General features: G+C 52.8%; 1 protein-coding gene across 3 annotated transcripts in view; it reads right to left on the bottom strand.

Annotated features, from left to right (window-relative positions):
• Positions 1-6,376: 6,376 nt before the first annotated feature.
• The window catches only part of RAB11FIP4 (RAB11 family interacting protein 4), a 102,876-nt gene continuing 88,200 nt past the window's right edge, over positions 6,377-21,052 (bottom strand). For all 3 annotated transcript variants that reach the window (XM_036222734.1, XM_016152488.2, XM_016152489.2), the window contains 9 exons: positions 21,017-21,052; positions 19,911-20,010; positions 19,506-19,609; positions 18,249-18,389; positions 16,225-16,306; positions 15,596-15,733; positions 15,361-15,519; positions 14,099-14,242; positions 6,377-12,880 (listed from right to left, as the gene is read on the bottom strand). In XM_036222734.1, the coding sequence (XP_036078627.1) occupies positions 12,764-12,880; positions 14,099-14,242; positions 15,361-15,519; positions 15,596-15,733; positions 16,225-16,306; positions 18,249-18,389; positions 19,506-19,609; positions 19,911-20,010; positions 21,017-21,052 (1,021 nt within the window). In that variant the 3' untranslated portion in view covers positions 6,377-12,763. The remainder of the gene's footprint in view (positions 12,881-14,098; positions 14,243-15,360; positions 15,520-15,595; positions 15,734-16,224; positions 16,307-18,248; positions 18,390-19,505; positions 19,610-19,910; positions 20,011-21,016) is intronic.

The raw sequence follows: 21,052 nt of genomic DNA, 5'->3' as shown, positions 1-21,052 counted from the left end.
CAGGGGTCATTTAATCTCAGTTTCCTCATCCACAAAATGGGAGAGTTAGTTAGCTATTAGCTGTGGCCCTGCATTCGTTAAAAATTGAACAACCTTCTTCATTATTTACTGCCAAAGTTAGAAGGGGAGTGAAATGCCAGCTTGACCCTTTTTCTTTGGGTGCAGTAGCAACCTGACACTTTCCCTTTGGTCAAGTTTCACAGTCCTCTTTGCCAGCACAAATGCTCCAAATTAAGGCTGTCATTAATAGAGGAAAAAATTAACACAACTCGAAATCGTCATGGAAGAATATATGGCCACATTTGTAGGCATTTAAATTAAGACTGCTTTTCATACTTAAGGTTAGAGCAATTCGGTTTTTTTTCTTTCTTCCTCTTTTCAGTGTTTAGTTCAGTGATCTTTTCCTGACGCTTCCACTTGTTGGTATTCACTCTTAAGATGCTTACAGGTGGCTGTGTAATTTAAAGAGGGCTCACGGGTGGATCATGGACTAAATCAGGCTCCTCAGAAAGCCCCCAGGCAAGGCAGGAACCTTAGCAAGCATCAGCAAGCAGCTGCAGGCCTTGGAACCCCTTCGTTCCCTGAACGGGAGCCTGCTGCCATGGATGGTCAGGGCTCTCCATGGGGGTCCTGGACAGTTAGAGATGTAGCCAGTTGAGGTCAGAAGACTCATGGACCAAGTCATTCTCCCAGATGGGTCCTGCTTGGCTGGATTCGTTTTAGGAAAAATAGATCTTCTGAGAGGAAGCCTGGTAGAGAAGAAACTACTGAAGACTTGCTAATTTCATACATCTATCACTGTGTAACCAACTATATCAAAATGTAGAAGCTTAAAACAAAACTTGTTTTTCATGGTTCTGTAGGTCATTCTGCTTCATCTGGCATTGGCCAGTGTGTTGGGATGGCTGGCATCAGTGTGTAGCTTAGCTGGGGCTGCTGGGGCTTCTTCATAGCATGGCAGCTGGCCTCCAAGAAGGAACATTTCAAGAGGAACGAAGCAGAAGCTTCCTTACAGCTACTTAAGGCCAGAGCTCAGAAATCCCAGAATGTTACTTTTGCCACAAGTGATGCATTCTTATACCTATTGACCGAAATTGTCTCAGGGCCAGCCCAATTCGAGAGGAGGAAAAATAAAGTCTACCTCTCAATAGGGGAATGGCCTGCCTGTAGCAGAGAACAAGTCAATGGTGACTATCTTTGGAAACTACCACAGCTGTCATTCATTAACTGACTTTGAGTGTAGACACTGATCGGTGCTCAGCCCTGGAACTGGATCCTACAGAAGATGCACAAAGATATGAGGCGGGTCTCCTTTGTCTCCACCCCACCTCAAAAAAATAGACTCATCTTGAGGGCTCTCTAGTGAGAGAGGTTGGACTAGATCCTCACCAATTTCTTTCCAGCCCTGACAGCCTCCAGAGTCAATGCTCACAACACCCCTGCTTTATGACAGCAGGACAAAGCACCGAGGGTCTGGCCCAGAAGCTGCCAGAGCCCAGCAGAGCCCACCTTTTACGCTGTGGTGGCCTGCTGAACTGGGAAAGCCAAGTAGTGGGCCAGTTGAATGTAGGGGACAAAGGTCTCACAAGCAACCCAGGGCTTAGTGGCATCCATTAAATAGGCTGTAGAAAGTGGTCTCAGACATCAGCTCTGTGGATTTGGACCTTTCAGGAGCCCCAGCATTTTTTTTTTTTTTTTAAACCCAGAAGCCACACCAATGTCATGGAGTCCAAATCAGAACTCAGTATCAAAGTCGGAGCTTGGAGTGAAAGCCAGGGCCAAACCAGAGGTGGCAGGAGATAAAGGGGAACTTCCTGCTGTGCCTACCCAGCCACCTGATTGGTTCCAGGCAGAGGCAGGGCTGGCTTGAAGCTGGCTCTGGACTTTCTGGGCCCTAGAGCCCACAAATTTGCCCCATCGGCTGGGACCCCTCAGCCCACATTAAGGTGTAGCCAGGCCAGCCGGGCGCACCCACAGTGGAACCACCATCCTTCCTGGAGCTCTGCTCATCAGTGCAAACAGGGCATGCAAGTTTTCACCTCTGCACTCTTGCTCCCACAGTGCCCCACTGCTACGTCCTCTTTACAGCCCCTCTGCTCACAGAGAGCCCACCTAGCCTCCAGGGCTCCGCACATGGCTGCCTCTCCCTGAAGTCTTCCCAGCCTGTCACCTGTCCCCATGCTGAGCAACCTACTCCCTAGATGAGTCAGTTGTGCCCTACCCTGGGATGACTTTCCCCTCTCAGCTGCCTGAGAATAAATCCTGGGTGACTTGTGGCTAGCCTCCGCGGTGGCTCAGTTTCCTCATCTGTAAAATGGAGATACCACCCACCTCATGGTTGTTGTGAAGATTACATGACGCAACACACGCACACTTGGAACACTGCCCGGCACACAGATATCCCTAAGTACAAATGAGCTAGCATGAGCTGCCTGATTGTAGCCTCCTGCAGGCTGAGCACTGTATTAGGTACAGAGATGGGGGAGGGGAGGGGGTCCAAGGGGGAGGCATGATGCCAAATTCCGCTGGTCCAGGGCTTAAAAATTGGAGTGCAGACAGCCCGATGGACTGACTGGAAGGGAATCTGCCTCAACCCTCACCACGTGTCCCCCTGCTGACCACGGGTCACTGGACCCAACAAGTTAGTGGTGCTGCGCCTGCTGCCCCTGAGGGCTCTGGATCTGCCCAAAAGTGAGGAGCTGCAGGAATAGCTTTTTCCACCCTTGGGTGGATGTAGCTTAGTCATTTTCTGGAGACAGTTTACCTGGGATAGACCCTCCCAGGAGGGCTGCGAGAAGCCTGGCTCCACTCCCCAAGCGACCACCAAAACCTAGTGATTCCGATTCCTCATCTCAGCAAAAAAAGAAAAAGCCCAATGAAACAAAAAACGGATCTTACCTACCTAAGTCCAGGCTGCCTCATCTGTCAGCAACTAACCTGGTCCCGCTGCCACTCGGTGAAATTCAGCTCTGCGCGGGTGGCTCCCAGGCGTAGGATCCTCAGTGGTAGCCACAGGCCTGCGCCCTGCCTGCTCGTTCTCTTAAGGCCTTTGCTCCTGCCATTCCTGCTCCCGTGTCCTCCCCGATCTCCCTCACCTGGCCATCTCTTTCTCCTTTCAGGCCTCAGTTGAAGTCTCCCGACTCCTCAGATGATTTCAGAAGTAATTGTGCACCGGTGATTCTAACCCCTGGCCGAATCACCCCATACTGGAATCACCTGGGGGGCTTTGAAAAAAAATCCAGTGCCCAGTCCCACCCCGACCGCCCGAATATCAAAGTCAACGGGCTGAGGCCCATACATTTTGGCACAATTTGTTTTATTGTGCTTTGCTTATTGTGCTTCACAGATGTTGTTTTTTACAAACGGAAGGCAAGACCCTCTGCTAGCAAAAAGATTACAACTCACTTTACTGTGATACTGGCTTGATTGAGGTGGATTAGAACGGAACCTGTAATACCTGCAAGGATACACCTGTATCCATGTGGTTTAAAACTCCCGCAGATGATTCCAATATGTAGCCAGGAATGAGAACATTCCATCCAGCATTCTAGAAACTCCCCTGCCACGAAGGTGGGGAGCAGGTCTGCTTTGCTCACTGTCACAAGCACCTAGCCCTACACCAGACATGAATCAGGTGCTGATGAAACATTTGCTTAATGGATAAATGAGACCCACCTTTGTTTCGCCAGGCGCTGCCTCGCCAGTCCCATCTTCCAGCCACAGCACCCTGAAAAGGCTGTGCTTTCTACAAGCCCTCCCCACGTGTGGTTCTGAAATCCCACAATCCTTCAGGGCTCTGCTAAAACACCCCTTCCTTGGGGAAGCTGTCCCTGACCCCCAACTGACCTCAATCCCTAGTTCTGAACTGCTACCAGCCTTCTGGACGTTTCCTATGGTGCCTCTCATTACCCAAGAGTCAGCTGTGTCCCCTTCCTCCAGGAGAGAAGCCTATGCTGTATTTTCTGTACCAATTCCCAGTTCTGGGCACAGAGTTTGACACACACAGAGCCACTCAGCAAATTAAGCTGGTTGATTGATTTTGTGCCCAGGTATTTCTGACCCATTCAGGAGACTTTGGCCTTGTCCCAGATGACTCTAAAAGGCTCTAAATTTGAGGGCCAGGGGGAGTTGGTGGAATGACAGTCAACACTTTGCAGGAACTGTGACCTCTAGGGGGCGTAGGGAGGACGTCATCTGTAATAACAGACTGTCAGGAACCAGTTCTTTAAGACTGGTGAGTGAGAATGTAGCTGTGCAGAGGGCACAACCTGTACACACAGCAGTGCTTGCTCCTACCTCTCTCCAGAATAGTAAACTGAACTGAATTGTGTTGCCTAATAAGATACGTCAGAGTCCTATGTCCTGGTACTTATGAATGTAGCCTTACTTACGAATAGGGTTTGTGGATATAATCAAGTTAAGATGAGGTCCTATTGGATTAGGGTGGGCCTTCGTCCAATGTCTGGTGTCCTTATAAGAAGAGCAACATTTGGACAGAAGGATACACAGAGGGAAGATGAAGACAGGGATTAAAGATTAGAATGCTGTTGTCACAAGCTAAGGAAGACCAAGTACTGCTGGCAACCACCAGAAGCTGAGTGTCTTGTTAAAGATTATTCCTCAGAGCTTATTGAAAATTAACCTTGCTGACACCTTGCTGGCCTCCAGAACTGTGAGAGAATAAATTTCTATTGTTTTAAGCCACCTACTTTGTGGTACGTTTTTCCAGCCACCTTAGAAAACTAATGGAGACACTTTGATAAGAACTCTTTTGGGGAAGATGAGTCACACCTCCTGAAATCCAGATTCTGATTCTGCAAGCACTTACTGGATCCCTATCTGGGGCCTGAACACATGTTACTCAGCTACTCCTCGTCACAACTCCACGGGGAGGGACTGCTATTTCCTTTGCTTTATTGATGAGGAAACAGACTCACAGAGGTGAGTACCCTGCCTCAGTCACACAGGAAGTCACAGAGTGGGGGTCCAAACCTAGACCTCTGAGTTCAAGTCCAGGAATCTTTCTGTGAACAGAGTCAGTGCTTAGAAAATGGTTAATTATTGCGAAACATCAGTAAATTGGAAGTTTAATACTGGGGTTCTTTAGCAACGTCACTGTCCCCACCCTGGTCCCCAGGACACCATTGTGCTCCCCTCCACTTCCTTGACTATACCCTTGAGTTCATCTCCATGTCAAGTCCTTTTCAGGGCTCCAGATCTCCAAGGCAGGGCACAAGGGGGCTACGGCTTCTGGAAAAGCCAGGAGTCACTTCTGGATGGCTGGGGAAAGGGGAAAGGAGGCAGTCCAAAGAAAATAGCGGCAAACTAAGAAGGAACTCATTTATGAAACTGGGGTGCAAGGTACGCATTGAGGAATTGGAGACACCTGACTGGTAGTAGAGGAGCCCTGAAAAGGGTTGAGAATAGGGTTGCCAGATTTAAAAAAAAAAAAAGGTGCTAGGTTAAATTTGAATTTTAGATACACAATGAGTAATTTTTTAGTATTGCATGGGACATACTTAAACTAAAAAATTATCTGAAATTCAAATTTAACTGGGTATCCTGTATTTTTATTTGAAAAATCTAGTAACCCTGATTGGGAAGGAAAGGAGGCACATTAGGAGGATGGACGCAATAAAGGTCCAGGAGGACACAACTCCCAGTGTTGGAAGGTGACTGGAGCCCAGGAGGCCGTGCCAGTCAATGAGTCGCCTTCCTGCCCTGGCAGACCCCGGGCACAAGGCCCTTGTGGGCAAGTGCAGGGGTCTGGCCAACAGATAAGGCAGAGTTATTTCAGATGCTGAGCCTGGGTGACCTGTGAACCCCTTCAACACCTGGAATCCCATAATAATAAGAGGAGAGGGCAGAAATCTGGGGGTCTGGGCCACCCAACCTGGAGCCACCTTGGAGCCCAAGCCTAGTCTTGGGCTTTGCAGGACCAGCACTGGCAGATTGGTGTGAAACAAGGCTCAAGTGGAGGACTTAGGCCTGTGATCCAGGGGAGTCACAATGGCTGGCATGGAGGAAGATGGCACTGGGATCCCATTGGAGTGAACAGAGCAAGCCGAGACCCCTGGGAGCCCTGTGTTGGGAAAGTGGACATGGTTGCAGCGAGGACAGTTTTCAGACCTCAGAGCCCCGTGGCTGGAATCGTGGTGTTACAGGAGTCTCTGGGATCCGTATCTCCTCTTCTAGTGACCGACTAAAATCAGGGTCTGCAAGTAACCCCTTGCTCCTGGAGGAGGACAGCACCAGCCACCCTGGTATGCTGGGTGAGGCCTGCTCTCCTTAAGGGGGTGCTCTATCCCCAGGAGCCCTGAAACCAGGCCTCACCTCTTCCACTCGCCCTTCGCCACCACAGAAACTCACCATCAAGTCAGGCAAGAAAAGCAAACTGTTTATTTACACCTTGGTCTGTACATTAGAGTTCCCGAAGGAGCCTGACTCTGAGGGCCTCCTTTTTGGCTAGAAGCAGGCTGGAGGCAGAGAGCTTGGGAGCCTGGGATGCAGCCTTGGGCCTCACCCCTCTCTCCCCAGCTGGGACCTGGAGGTGGAGGTCTCACCTGAGCCCCAAAGTTAAGCCTGCTTGCTGATGGAGGCTCCTGGGGCAAAAGACTCAAGTGGTACCCCACAGAGAGTCAAAGCCACCTAACTAACCCTTGGGCATGAGGCCACATGCACAACTTATTACATCTGGGCCCCAGGAGACCCAGCCAAGGAAGTGAGAAGAGCTGGGATGAAGGGAGCCAGCAGGCTGTGGGCGAGTCTTCAGCCACGCACGGCCTGATGGCAATCCTGACGTCAGTCAGGTATTTAATGGCACCCGGGTCTGAGCACCTTCGGCAGACGAGGAAGAGCTCGGCAGTTGTTAATGGCAAGCAGGGGCAGCAGCTATAAGCCTCTTGTCCAAAGCTGTTCTGACACCAGATGGTGGCTCTGAACCCAGGCCCAAGCCCAAGCGCTGGAAGCCACAAAGCTGGAGCTTCTTCTGGAACCACAGAGCTGCTGTGGACCCCTGACATCCCCTCCAGGCCGATGCCCATGTTAGGAAGGTGCGCTCTGCTTTCTACAGATGACACCAGCCCAGGAAGAGGTTTGTGGGAGAAGCTGCTTTACACGAAGTCACCCTTTTCTGGAGTGCAAGGTTTCTAAACTAGCGGCAGCCTAGACAAGAAACTAATTGGGTCTGAGCCTCCCAAGCTTAAGACTGTAATGAAAAATTCTGCACAATGTGAGCACATCTGCACAGCTGAGTGAGCAAAGGGGCAGTGGAGCCCGATTCCTGGGGGTGAGCGTGCTGGGAGACCTGGCTGGGAGCAGACCGTACCTGTGGCGGAGGCTCGTGGACACAGAGTGGGACACTATGTACACAGTTACAGGACTCGGGAAGGGCCAGGGCAAATGAGAGCTTGTAGAAAAGGGGGGCAGTGGCAACGTGGAAAATCCTGTATTGCGGTGACAAGGAAGAAAAAGGCACAAGGACGACAACCCCCAAACCATGCAGACGAAACACAGCCTGTGCAGCGCAGCAGAGCGGAGAGGCCCCGCAGGAGGGATGGTCTCCGGGGACGACAGCACTGAGATCCTGCAGGGGTGGCCCTGGATGCCATTCCCAGCCCCCGCCTCCCGGTGGCTCGGGACAGACATCCCTCGGTTATAGTCACACTGGAAAGCGAAGCACAAGGTTGGAGCGCCAAAATCATGTGGCGTCACGCTCTGCAAAGGGCTATACTACAAACCTTTCTAGAGAGCAGACTATATTATCCCAGGTAGGCAGCCGAATGTGGCACAAGGGCCTGAGCTGTCCTGCCATGCAGGTAGGGCAGGCCCATTGTCCTGGCCTCTTCTGCTCCCTGCCTTTGCAGGCACACACTGGACAACCGGATGGCAGGACCTGGAGCTCCCTAAGGTCAGTGGAGGGAAAGGATGTGCTCAAAGTCACCTAGAGGGGCATGGTCCCTCTACCTTGAGGGTCCGCAGCAGTGGGCCTCAGTCTCGCCAGCCTGAAGCATTGCCCTAGTGGGGCTGCCCTAGTCCCAAAGGAGGAAAGGCTGGGAGGATGCCAGCAATGAAGTCCTGAATGGCCCCTCTCCTAGATCTAAAACCCACTTCAGGCCTTTAAAATTGTCACTGTAGGTCTGCCAGGACAACAAAGCCATTTCCTTAGCATGGGGACCATCCAAAAACTTCCCCTGTTCCAATCACATCTACAGTTAGCTTCTGGGTTTAATTTGTTAATGCATTAAACACACATACCCACAGAGCACAAAAAGAGGGTTGATAACCACCTGATCCATAGGCTCCATTTGCATGTAGGCCTTTGGCAGTTATTGAGTCTCTCATTGGAACAAAAGACCCCACACTGTGCCAACCCCTGACCACGAGAATGTGGCTGGGCCAGGAATTAGACTTGCCCCCAAATGAATCAGGGGCAAAAATCCACAAAGCCAGTGTCCCCTCCTGCTCAGCTGTGCGAGTAGGTGACTGCTATTTCTCAGCTGTGCGAGAAGGCTACCTTCAGGGGGCCAGCTCTGTTTGTCAGCTCTTTATTCCTGAAACAGAGGGTCCTTATGACTTTGATTAAATTTACTTTTAAATCCTAGCTCTAGAAATCACCTCTCACTCTCTCTTTACACACACACACGTACATGTGTCCCTCAGAGACCCAGCCTTTCCCCAGTGGGTAATCAGCAATTCCCAAGGCAGCAGAGGACAGTGGCCTGGACCTGACTAATGGGCACATGGAATGTCATGCAGTCTGACTGCTGTCAGGCTGAAGATAACATCTGGACCTAAGTCGTTTCAGCTCCTGAGCCCTAAGATGGAATGACCCCCTGACTACTTTCCCATGAGACCAGACCTTGGGACACTAGAAAAGCTTCAGAGCTGTCCTCAAAACCTGAAGAAATGATTTCTTACCCTTACCTCATCTCCGACCAATCAGCTCCCAACTCAACCCTGAACCCCTAACCCACAGTGTCTTGTGATTTTGTCCTATATAATCTGTAACCTACACGCCATCGGGGAGTTTGGCTTTTGAGCATGTTCTCCTGGATGGCGCCATTCATCAATAAAATAGCCAGTATTTCTCCATTGTAATTCTCAATTTAGTGCTTGGCTCTGCTAGCACCAGGTGGACAAACCCTTTCTGTCCTGTAACAACTCCACGCTGTCCTATTCCCACTCTGGAATGGGCCCTGGCCGATACATTGCGACATGTGTCACCCACTGACTCCATGGGGCTCCAAGGCAGACTTGCCCCATCAGGTTTACTAACCCCCAGGCTGATGAGAAGAGCTGGCTCTACCAGCTCCTGAAGGCATCTGACCTCCCATCGGAGGGGGAGGGATCTGCTAACTGACCATCTGACATCGTAACAGGAAAAGCCATCGATGCCCCAGCAGACCTTGCCATTATCCAGCACCTGGATTAACAAGCCCAACAGCCACTACCTCTGGCCAGCAACCTTCTAGGACTGGGCCTCAACCTCAAAGCCCAGGCCGTACCACACTGATTAAATCTCAACGGGGGTGGGTGGGTGGGGAAGGCCTGGCGGTGTCAGCCCAGTCAGCAGAATTTTTGAAATCTCCCCAGGTGATTTCAAAGAACAGCCAGAGCCCAGAACCACTGTTTCAGGTTTAAGTGCTTTGGAAGTTCTTGAGCTGTTTTTTAATGGGTCACAAATAAATGCAAACTAAAGGAATTTCCCTTTTATAATTCGTGAAGAATCTACACATTTAAAATAAAATAACTTGTCATACTCTGGCCAATTATAAGTTAAAAATTTCTTTTTTTTACTAGAACTTTATTTCTTATACCTTCCCATAGAATAGGGCCTAGCTAAACCAGAAAGTGCTTCCTTTTCTATTGGATACTGTATATAAAACTCACTTGCTGAGTCATGTAAAGTGTGAGTCTGCAGCAGAACCCACTCCCCAACAACCCTCACTCTCAATCTGTCTAAACTTCAGACGAGTTACTGCTAATCTCTACTTGGTAGAGTTGCCAGGTTTCACAAAAACAAAAACCCACGCAGGACACCCAGTTAAATTATAATCACCTGGGGAATTCTTTCAATATTCTGATGCCTGGGTCACACCCACACCAATGAAATCAGAACTTCTGAGGATTGCACCATTATCAGAATTTTAAAAATCTCTCCATTTAAAATATGTCTCAAGTATTGCAAGGAGCATACTTCTACTAAAAATTATGTACCTGAAATTCAAAAGTAACCGGGCATCCTGTATACTAGCAGCCCCAGTACTGACAGCAAAGGGCAGAACTCTCAACTGAAAACAGAGGAGAAAACAGAGGAGAGCAGGGTCTGCCCCGCCTGTACCCAGAGGTAGTACAGCTCTGGAACCTGTCCACAGGTGTCTGCCCTCCTCGGGCTAGCTCTCAAGCACAGAAAAGCATTTTTAAAAAAGCTGCATGGTCTTAAAAAGTCAGTTTGACAGACTAGGTTTTATAAGATATATTCTGGCTGAAGTCAGAAGGTTGATTTAACTTGAGGTGACTGTTACATGCATTTCAGTCTCATTTTAAAGTCAGCCGTCTTCCAGAGACCCCAAGCACTGCAGCAGGTCCAGGGGGGCCTTTCAGACTCAGTGCTTGCTGGGGGAGTTGTTCCTGTGGCGCCCCCTTCAGGGAGGGGGACACAGCACGCTGCAGGCTGACAGCTTTCTCCTGCCCCCTTGCCCCACTGGCAGAAATTCTTTCCCATACTGTGACTCCGTATCTCAGGCCTCTGCAGCCTTCTCTGGAATTCTGTGTCAATGCAGCTAAACAACACATAAAGTTTTACATATATAAACTCCTTGTCCTGGGGCAAGCCCCCAGCAGACCGGGCCAGCTCTGGCTGGCCTCTCTGTGGATTTGTTTCCTAGTAAAACCCAGACCAAGGGCAAGTCAGGATTCCTCTTCTTTCCTTCCCTTTAATTAGTAGCCACTTCTTCCTATTAGCAAATTCTCAAGAGACCCACTTCTCACGCCTTCTCTCCACTGTCGCTTCTCAGACCTTTGGGAGAGCCCAAGAAGACCAGTGTCCTAAGGGGTGGAGAGACTCCTAGAAGACAGACCCCTGCCCTTGTCTTCCTCCTGTGGGTGTCCCCCGTGTCCTAGATCAGACCAATGTAGCCCCGCTATTTGTAGCATGGAACAAATCTCACACATATGCTTAAAAAAAATCACAAAATCCAACAAGGGCAAAAGTTGACTGGAATGAGGTGAAGACCGGGCCTAGCCACAGTTCTGCCTTTGTGAGCATGCTCAAATCCCCAGACCCCCTTCACCCTCTCTCCCTTTCTGCTCTGCGTACACCCCTCCAGACCCTCCCCAACATGCCCGCACTTTCCCTCTGACTCTAGAAGTGCTGCAGAAGACAAACGGCAGGGGAAAGAATAAGACCATACATGTTTATGTAAATTTGGATTAAGGAAACGAATCATGAGCCATATAAAATTGAGAAACACTGGAAAACTCAAAGGAAAGTACTATAGCTACTCCCAGCCACCTGGAACGAAATAGCTCATTAAAAATCCAGCGTGTGAATTCCCACAGGTGTCACAAGGATGGAAGACTAAGTTTCCCCTGCAATTTCCCCGACTGCGTGACCCACCGGCACAGCATCTGTTCCTCCTGGCTGAGAGCCGAACGCGGGTGTGTTTCTGAAAGGTGTGACGCAGGGGCCTCGCCACCCAGCCGAGCTGGACTCAGAGCTCGGGTCCTGAACATCCAAACCTCAAGCCTGCTGCCACCTGGCTGTGCGGAGAACAGGGAGAGGTGAGCGAGGCCCACTCCCAGCCCGCAGAAGCTGTGAGACGGCCCAGCCTCACTTCTCGTTTTAAAACGCAGTCAAGGGAAGGAAGGTGGTGGGGATGTGAGCGTGCTCCTCCCTGAATACCATGTCTTTGGTCGCCCGATGCAACATGTGCCTTAGACGGCACCCCGGCCCCAGGTCCCCCAACCCCCTTCTCCTTCATTTTACAACCAAGTGAATGCTGCTTATTTTTCACTGTCTTAAAAACAAACCAAAAACAGGAAGGGAGAGAGGTAGGTAAGCAGGGATGGGGAAGTGGAAGGAGGACTCTCGGAAGGAAAGTTGCCCCGCGCGAGCTCCTTGGCAAGCCTGAATCCTTTGGACACACCGTGCACAAGCATCGCAGGGGCCAACAGCACAGAGGAGGCTGCTGAGGGCCCCCCCCACGTCCCCTCAAATGCCCCTTCCTGCTCTCTGAGCTTGAGCACCTGGCCTTGAAAGGTGGCCAAAGACGTTGGCGAGGACATATCTGTTGGGCATTCGAACTCCTGGAAAAGGTCATACTTTTGCTCCCACCCCCAGCGGGAATAGGGTGGGGTGAAAGAGCCTGTCTCCCTAGAGTATTTCTTAATCCTCATCCCCAGAGGTAGAATCATTTTATCCAGTATCTGAAATGCAAGCTTCCAGTTCTTGTTATTACAGTAACTCCTAAAAACAGACCTCACCTCCTCCCACCTCCAGGACTCTCTGTCCCTTGCAGAGGGACCACAAAGTACATGGACAGCTAACCGTGCAGATGTCACTGCCAGCCGTGGCCCCACGCTCACCCCTTGCTGTGTGCATGGCCTCCCCACACCCACACCAGTACACGTTACATGGTGGCCAGAGACACATTTACAGTGTGTGTATGGGGTCCGGCCGGAGTCATGTCCTTAGGCAGGGTCTGCCCCTTGGTCCCAGGGTCCCAGGGTTCCAAGGCTGCTCTGCAGCCAGCCCCTTGTCTCAGTGTTTGATCTCAAGGATAGAGGGGTTATGGTCCAGGATGGCGAGGATGATCTTGTCCATGTACTGCCGCAGCCGGAAGTTGATTTCCTCCTGCTCCTTGAGGGCTTCCATGAGCTGATGGGAATGGGAGAGATGGTCAGAAGCTGGCCTGGACCAGGGTTCGGACAGAGCCCAGAAGCCGGGGTTCATGGTGAGTGCCAATGCCCAAGGAAAGAACTCAGGAGACCCTGGGCAAGGTGGCCCCAAGACCAACTTCAGCACTCAGATCCCAGGACATGTTTAAGTCTAAGGCCCAGCTGAGCTCACACCTAAGGAGTGCGAACCACGCAGATGACCAGGCCCCAGCCCCAGCCCCAGAGATTCTGATTTAGTTGCTCTGTGGAAGGGCCCAGGTGTGGGTGAGATTTTGGTAAAGGCGAGAACACTGGCCAAAGGCATTTCTAATCAAGACCGACATCCAAAGTCCCAGGGCCCTGAGACTCGTAAGGCTGCCAGCTGTTTCCTCTGCCCCAAATGGTCCCCTCACCACTCCCTGCCCTGCCATCACCTCTCCCCAGGTTAACTCCTGATGAGTCCTTTACAATGTCACTGAAATGCTGTCTCTACCCCTGGGCTGGAGACTAGTGCCAGGCTTACCTGAGAGCTCCTGGAGGCCAGGGGTCAGCTTAGTTCTCTGTCCCAAGCACAGGGTAAGGGGTTCAGCGCGTTAGGCTTTTAACTGCCTTAGGCTTGTTAAAATTAACTGGGGCCTGACCTTTTAGAACCACGTGCCAGGGGGACAGAAAGAGAGGGCTTTGGCGCTAGAGGCCTGGGACCCTCTCTTCCTCTAAAAGCTGGATGATCTTGTGTCCTGGTCTCCTACTCTGTAGCATGGAAGTGTTCAGACAGCCTACGAGCTGTCAGAAGATTCAGTGAAGACATACTGCCAGCAGGTGCTCAAGAAATGCTAGTGTCCTTAGTGTCCTTCCTCTCTTGGCTTGGGGGAAGGGAGTTACAGACTCCCGGGGACTACATGCTGATGGAATCGACTGGCCCTTTCAGAACATTTCTGGCAGAGTTAAGACTCGATCCCTGCTCTGCCCCCAAACTCAAGCTCCTCCCACCACAGGCAGGAAATCAGAGCTGATTTAACTCTGTCTGCAGATACTCCCCCTCATCACTCTGCCCTGTCAGTTGGGGTAGCTGCGGATGGGGACTCAGGAGAGCCAGGCCCTGGTTTGCTTCTCCTGCTCTGGGAAGCCCAGGGCTCGTCGCTGAGGCCCGCGGGGATGGGGATAGGACTCAGAGGCGGGCCTGGCCTGGCCCCGAAGTGAGATCATGTGGCCACAATACCTCATCGCGCGAGGCTGTGTCTATTTCCGCAGCCAGAGACTGGGCTTTGGTCTGGGTGGCGAAGAGGTTCTTTGCTTCATAGAGGCTAAGGCTCAAGATCTGTCCATTCAGGTCGTCATTCTGATCCCGCAGCTTATGATTCTCCTGTATGGACAAAGGCAACATCAGCTCCCAGGAGCATCCACAACCCACCGAAACCCACTTTTCGGCATCCACTGTCTCCTGACTCTGACGAGTTCCTTCCCCATCAGATGTGTGTCACATCACGACACCCATAGATGATGTGACCTCTCTCAGGCTTTGTGGGGAGAAGGGCTAGGTCCTGGGAGGCTATGGGGGTTCTGAGGAGGAGTCATAGCTCTGCCCAGGGGAGCCACGTTTACAGGCAAAAGTATGGCTCCTGGCCGTCCCTTTATCCCTGGGGGTGGGTGAGCCAAGAGGAGCCCCTGAGGCCCTGTGTGGTGACACTGCTCACTCAATGGACCCTCAACACTGGTCCTTGGTGAGGAAAGGTGCTGCTCTAGGATCCCCTGGCTGGCGGGTGGCTCATTTCGGTGGCTCCTCCCGCAGCCAGGCTCAGGAATCCCCCTCTGTGGCACAGCCTCACTCTGCCCCTGGGCTGGAGGCTAGTTTTAGTGCAGCCACCTGTGGCGCCCTGCCAGACCCTGTTTACCAGCTCCAAGCTCTAGCCTTTGCCTAAAGGCTCCTAATAACTGCTCACACCCGGGACCTTGGGTACCGCCTTGTGGATAAGGAGAGCTGGGTTTTAGGGCTGCTGTGGGAGGGTGACCACCAGCATCTCTGCCTCAAGTGGAACCAATTCAGAGGCCCCCACACCCAGGGTTAGGCTGAGTGTGAGGCCTCACCAACTGTCACCCCGTTCCTTGGTCACTGCCTTTCCCACTTCCCCCGCCCCTGACTGGTTTCCAGTTATAGGGTACCCCAACCCAGCGAGGCACTAATCGATGGCTGAGTAGAGTCTCATTCTCCACTTGGATGCCCAGGACACAAGAGTGGCATCTATTTCTTTTTATGAATGCCAAGAAGAGACCCTGGGATTTCCATCAGATGTAGCCTAGAGACAAGCCGCCTTGCCTGAGCTGTGTGATGGGGATGAGCAACCTTGGCAACCAGGTTGTCAAATGGAGCAGACAGGGGCACGTGTGGGAAGGTGGTGGTACAGCTCTCGCCCCCTCACAGGAAACCCACCCAGTGGGGACTTGGGCATCTGATCCTGTCAGACAGGGGCTCCCAGGGCCCACCTGCTTGAGCCGCTTGACCTCATGCTCCAGCTCCACCTCGCGGGCCCTGGCATTGAACTCGCCCAGGCTGGAGGATGAGCCGCGGCCCCTGCCTGGCCGCTCACAGTCCAGCTTGTACATCTGCAGGTGCTCCAGCTCCTTCCGCAAGTCCTCGATGAGCTGCGAGGGAGAGAGGCCCGTTGGCGGGAGGAGCGGCGCGGGAGGGAGCCCCGGAGCCCTCTGGCCTGCGACCCACCTCCTGCGTCGCCTCCCGCTCCTTTTGGAAGTCAAGGCGGTTCTGCCGCAGCTTGTCCATCATGCGCTTGTACAGGTCCATCTCATCCTTGAGCCGCAGGCTGGTGTCCTCCAGCCGGTCGGACATGCGCTGCCGCTCCTGCAGCCGGGGAGACAAGGTCAGTGGAGAAGAGTTCTCAGAGGGGCTCGCTATGCCCCGGGGACTTGGCTGAGGGGCTGTCAGCCACCTCGACAAATGGGGAATCAGACCAGCCCCGAGATGGAGCCCTCCAAGTCACAGCCTAAAGAAATGGTCAGATCCCCTAGGATTCTAGAAACACAGGTAGGAAAATTTCAGGCCTCTGAAGTCCGTCGATGATGCCAGATGAAACCTGGACAGAGGGTGGCAGCCTAAACAGAAGCTAACTTCTTTCTCTTTTTTATTATTTCCCCCATTATATAAGAAAATATATTCACTGTAGAAAATTTTGAAAATCAGAAATTTAGAAAGACAAATTATTGCTCATCTTTTCTAGGGAAATTTCATCAGAATTTCAGAAACTCGAAACTGAAGGCCTCCGATGGCCGACACCGCCTCTCCAGATCTGGCTCGAGGTCCAAGTCTGAGCGACGCCTGGCCCTGCGTCTCACCTCATCCAGTTTCTCTGTTTGTGACTTGAGCCGAGTCACTGTTGTTCTAAGCTCAGTGTTTTCTTCTTCTAATTGCTGCACCCTGGGGAAAGGAGAAGGACAAAAATGTCAGAAATGGAGATGATCTTACAATGTGACAATTTCCAGCAATCCTCTGCTCCCTGGAGGAGGAAAGATACTAGAAAGCAAGAGAAAGGATACAAATCATTATTCCAGATAATAACATAGCCTTGAGCTTCCCATCTTCAGAGGCAAAACGGTAGACACTGAATTATCATTCCTATTTTCTTGATGAAAGGGAACACCTATTTGTGAATAATAACATGAGATTCTTTTTGCATGCTTCCTTAGGAAAGCCCTCCTGCAGCCGTCTGCGACAGGACCCTCTTGGGGCAATCTGCAACCTGAAGGCAGCCACCATATGTCTTCCATTCTCCCCTCAGCATCTCGCCCAGGGCTCTTCCCTCTGAGTACTCACTACAGCTGCCTCTGCCATTCACAGGCATTGGTTCCAACAGTCATAATCCTCTGTGGTAGCTTCACAAGGGACTGTCCTACTGTGACCCCATGAGAAGACAGAGCCTGGGGGCCTGAGTTGGTTTTAAATAACTTGAGAAGGGGGGAAGGTGAGTCAGGCTGTCTGTCAGTGGCACCAAACATGGATTCCTGCAGAGCATTTTCTCTCTTTTCCACGGTCACTTCCTACTCCCTGGAGAGATGGCTTCCTGGTGTCCACTACCTTTTAGGCTCCCCCAGGAGAGGCCCCCTGGGCCAGGCCAGAAAGGAATCCAGAAATATGGTCTGATGAGGCCACCTCATGGGGCACCTGAAATGGTGGAGGATGTGAGGAAGAAAGCCCACTGCAGGACTCGGAGCACTGTCTGCATATTCTACGTGGATAGCATCCTCTGGAGTTGTGCAAGGCGCACGGGTTAGGGGACAGTTCCCAAGAGGGCTGGCTTTCTGTGCTTTGGCCTTTGGCCCACACTCTGTCTTCTTCCACTATCCATGTCCCAGACACCTCTCTCGGGCCAGCTGACCTGGCCAGCTGTCAGAAGCAAACAGAGAACAGGGACACTTAATAAGGTATCGGCCTCCAGAAATAGATGCAAAACAGCAACTTCTAGAACATGACTGAAAACGTAAATGAACCCCTGGTTGAGAAAGTTAAGAAAGTTGGTCTCAGGCGCAGGGGAGCTGGGAGGTCTCCTCACTGAGCTGCAGACATGAGGCGCAAGGTGGGAACCCACCTGCCAGTCCACCCTCCACCCCAGGCTCTGAGAAGGCTCAGCTCAGACACTGAGGGGGACCGAGGAGGAGTACAGGTGTGGCCATCCTCTCTGCCAGGGGCCCAGGTGGCCTTCCCAGCCCAGGTCATGGTGAGGGCAGCCCTGGAACATCACTGCAACCCTCAGCTGTGTGCAGGGTTCTGATGTGCTTCAGCTTAACCTGCCTCACAGTCACTCTGTGGGACAGGCAAGGATGGATGACAGATGGGGAAACTGAGGCCTAGGAAGTGACATAGTATGTTCAAGCTCATGGAGCTGATGGGCGACCAACCCAAACTCCTTTCCCTGTCTGCCTCAGGTTCTAATATCTGTACCAGAGGCCCAGGAGCCCTTAAATAGCTTGGCTTTTCCATTTACCTTGGTCCATGGGGCCCAGCGTCTGTGGAGAATCTGACAGTAGGGGGAGCTCCAAGCATGGACAACAGTCCCAGCCCAGGAATCAGGGCAAGACCACTGGTCTAAGTTTCTTTTATTCTTACCCATTCTCTTGTTGATTGTTTTCTGTTCCACCCGATATGAACAATGCTACAGTGAACATTCTCTTACATGCTTTCTAGAGGACACGTCCCTGTGTTGCGGTATCGCAAGTAGAATTGTAAGGACACAAGGCTTTCCCTGCGTGAGATGGGGAGAGCAGTGCCTGTCCCAGGAACACGGGGGGAGGGTGTTGGAGGGCAGAAGGCTCTGTGGAAAGGCGCTGCCACCCCGGAGCAAGGCGAGCACGGCAGGGCCCACCTGGTGTGGAGCAGCTCGATCTCGGTGCTCCTCTCCCTCTCCAGCTTGCTGTAGGCCTCGTGGTGCCGCCGAGCCTCCTCCTCCAGGGCCTGCTGGGCCATGGTCTCCTGATCCTTCACCATCTCCTCCAGCTCGTGCACCCTGAGGAGAAGAGCACGGACTCCAGTCCAGATCAAGCTCTTGTGGCCTGTGTCTTCTCATCCTGATGCAGGCTGTGGCCACGGGGAGCCCTGGACCCTGAGACGCTAACATCCCTACTGTGGGAGGCGACGGCATGTTTGCCAGGCCTGGGGGCCAGCAGTTTTGCTGACATATGAATTAGAGACAACATGGCATCTAAAGAGAGGTGTGTCGGCCATGTACCCCGCAGAAGGGAAGGCCTGGCAGTGGGTCCAGAGGGGAGCAAGGTTGTACCCGAGAAGGGGGAACTCCCAGCGTAGGCATGGGGAGGGACAGCAAGCCTCACTATGGCTGCATGCACCAGCCCTCAGGCCTCACCTCTTCTTTTTGCTCTCTTCCTTCCTGGCCAGCACCCCTCTGTTTAATAATTCAGCTCACTGAGGGGCGCTGTGACACTCCTGGCTAATTGCCCTGAGCACGCCAGACCTGGGGAGGGGCTGGGTCCCGCTGTGCATGTTATAACCCCGCTACCAGTGGCCTGGGTGGTACATCAGTCTGGGGCACATCTCACTAGTCCGTGAGGCTGACCTTCAAAAGGCTGAGGACCAGACCCTGGGTGGGTATCAGTTTACCAAGTTTCGGGCCATCCCATAAGGACAACTGAACGCTACCTGCACTAACTCGTTGCAGTCAGCATTGGGAAACACGTTCAGGGGGCCTCCATCGGGAGGAAGGTGCAGCAATGCTGCGACTCTTCCCCCTGGTGTGAGCCCAGGACTTACTCCAGCCTTTCCCTCTGCAGAGCTTGTCCCCAGGAAGGGAGGTCAGGTTCTGATCACTGTCAGACAGGGAGACACGAAAGTGGATTCCAACTCCTGCCTTAGACCTGTCCTGGGGCTGCAGACCAGAGGGGTCAAGGACAGGCTCCTGTCTCCCTGTCCTCAAAGACCGGTTCTCTTGGGCACCCTGCAGGGCAGAGCCATGTAGCAAGGGGCTGATGCATCACGGACCCTCAGAGCCGGGAGAGTGTGCAGGTTACCGTCTTCAGCTCCTCTTGGGGGCCTTAGTAACAGGGACAGCCCTCTGTTCCCCAAAGTCACAGCCAATGCCCCCAAAGCCAAGGCCCCGGCCTCTGACCTGTGCACCAGCTGGGTGTTCTCCTGCTTCAGCTTGCTCTTCAGGTCCCCATTTGTCAGGCTGTCATTCTCCAGTTCTGTCACTTTTTTTTCTAGAAAGCTAACCTACAATAGAGAGGCAGAGGTGGGAATGGAGAAAACCTTTGAGTCCCCAGGACTGAGAACCTAGAAACCATGGAACTGATGGCCAGGTCCTCCGACTGACTGTGTATGAAGAGCACAGTCATGTCCAGTGGGGGTGAGGGTGGGGTGGGGCAGATGTGCCCATGTGATCTGGGCCACCTACTTCCAATTCCTGGGCAGGAACAAGGTCTCTCAAGTCCCCAGAGAGCATCCCAGGGTGCTCTCCGATACCCTCAGCGAGCGAGCATGCATTAAGTTCCTCTTCTGCCCACCCGGGACCCACCTTCTCTGTGATGTCATTGTCACAAGAGTCAATGCTGTCCCGGAACAGATCCTCAGTGCTGCCATTACTGCTGCTGAAGTTGCTGCTGTGCATGAGCTGCCTGTAGGGGCAGAGGGAAGCTCATCTGGTTGCAGAGGCCCTCTGAGATGGGTCCAGACTCAGGCCATGGGCTGGGTGAGCACCCACTCCCCCAGGGGGGAGCCAGGAACCCCCTCTAAGGAGGCTGCCCTCACCGGGTCAGGGGAGAAGAGTTGTCTGAACTCATGAGATCATCTAGCTCAGAGGATGGCAGCCGGGCTGCTAACCCGCTGTGAGCCCCTGGCAGACACGGCCAATCCACTGCAGCTCTTTCCTGCTGCTTTGGAACCCTTGGGAAGGGCAGAGGGAGGGAGACCCACCCAGACTGCACCGGGCCATGGGCTGGTGAGTGAGACTGGAAATAGGCAGGTGCTGTAACTCTTGCCTGGAGCAAAACCCAGCTGCCACTCCCCGGGGGCTCCCACTTCCCATTCCTTGATAGGCAGCAGCCAGGGTCTCTACCAAGAGGTGACCCCAGCTCCTGGGACGAAGCCTGGGCACTCACTGGCAACTCCCAGAGCCCTGGGTGGGGACCTGGAGCCAGTCTGTAGAACCAGAGTGGGAACCTGGCAGTCCCAGGAAGTCAGCTGTGTAGGATTTAACCTGGAGCAAAGTGACCATGCCCCACCTCTTCCAGTGGAATCCTAGGGCCTCTGTTGGCCCAGCTGCCAGGTCCAGAGCACAGGGCAGGGCACTCACAGCAGTGAGGTGCACTGTGTCTCTCAGGGCTGCCCTGGTGTGCCTGCCTGAGGTTGGGGCAGCCGAGCGTTTGGAGAGGCCGACTGCTGCCAGAAGGGACAGGGATGGGGACGGAGAGGAGGCCGGCCCTTGTTTTTCGGGAGTGTGCCTTCCCTGGCTGCTCTGCCTGTACTGCCCTGGCATGCCCCGTTCCACTCTTCTCATTCAGCCACATGCAGGACACCGGCTGGGCCTGGGCTGCTGGAATGGAACCCGCCAGCCACCCAAGCAGCAGAAGCACAGTGAAGGGGGACAGCATTCAACCTATCCTCCCCTGAGGGGGGCCTTACCTTCCAAAGGCCGTGCTAGAGATCTTTCGGTTGGGG

The sequence above is a fragment of the Rousettus aegyptiacus genome, unplaced genomic scaffold (genome assembly GCF_014176215.1).
Source record: "Rousettus aegyptiacus isolate mRouAeg1 unplaced genomic scaffold, mRouAeg1.p scaffold_m13_p_6, whole genome shotgun sequence".
In the NCBI taxonomy this organism is placed as follows: Eukaryota; Metazoa; Chordata; class Mammalia; order Chiroptera; family Pteropodidae; genus Rousettus; species Rousettus aegyptiacus.
The sequence above is the reverse complement of the archived record's forward strand: the minus strand, read 5'-3'. Positions and strand labels throughout refer to the sequence as shown.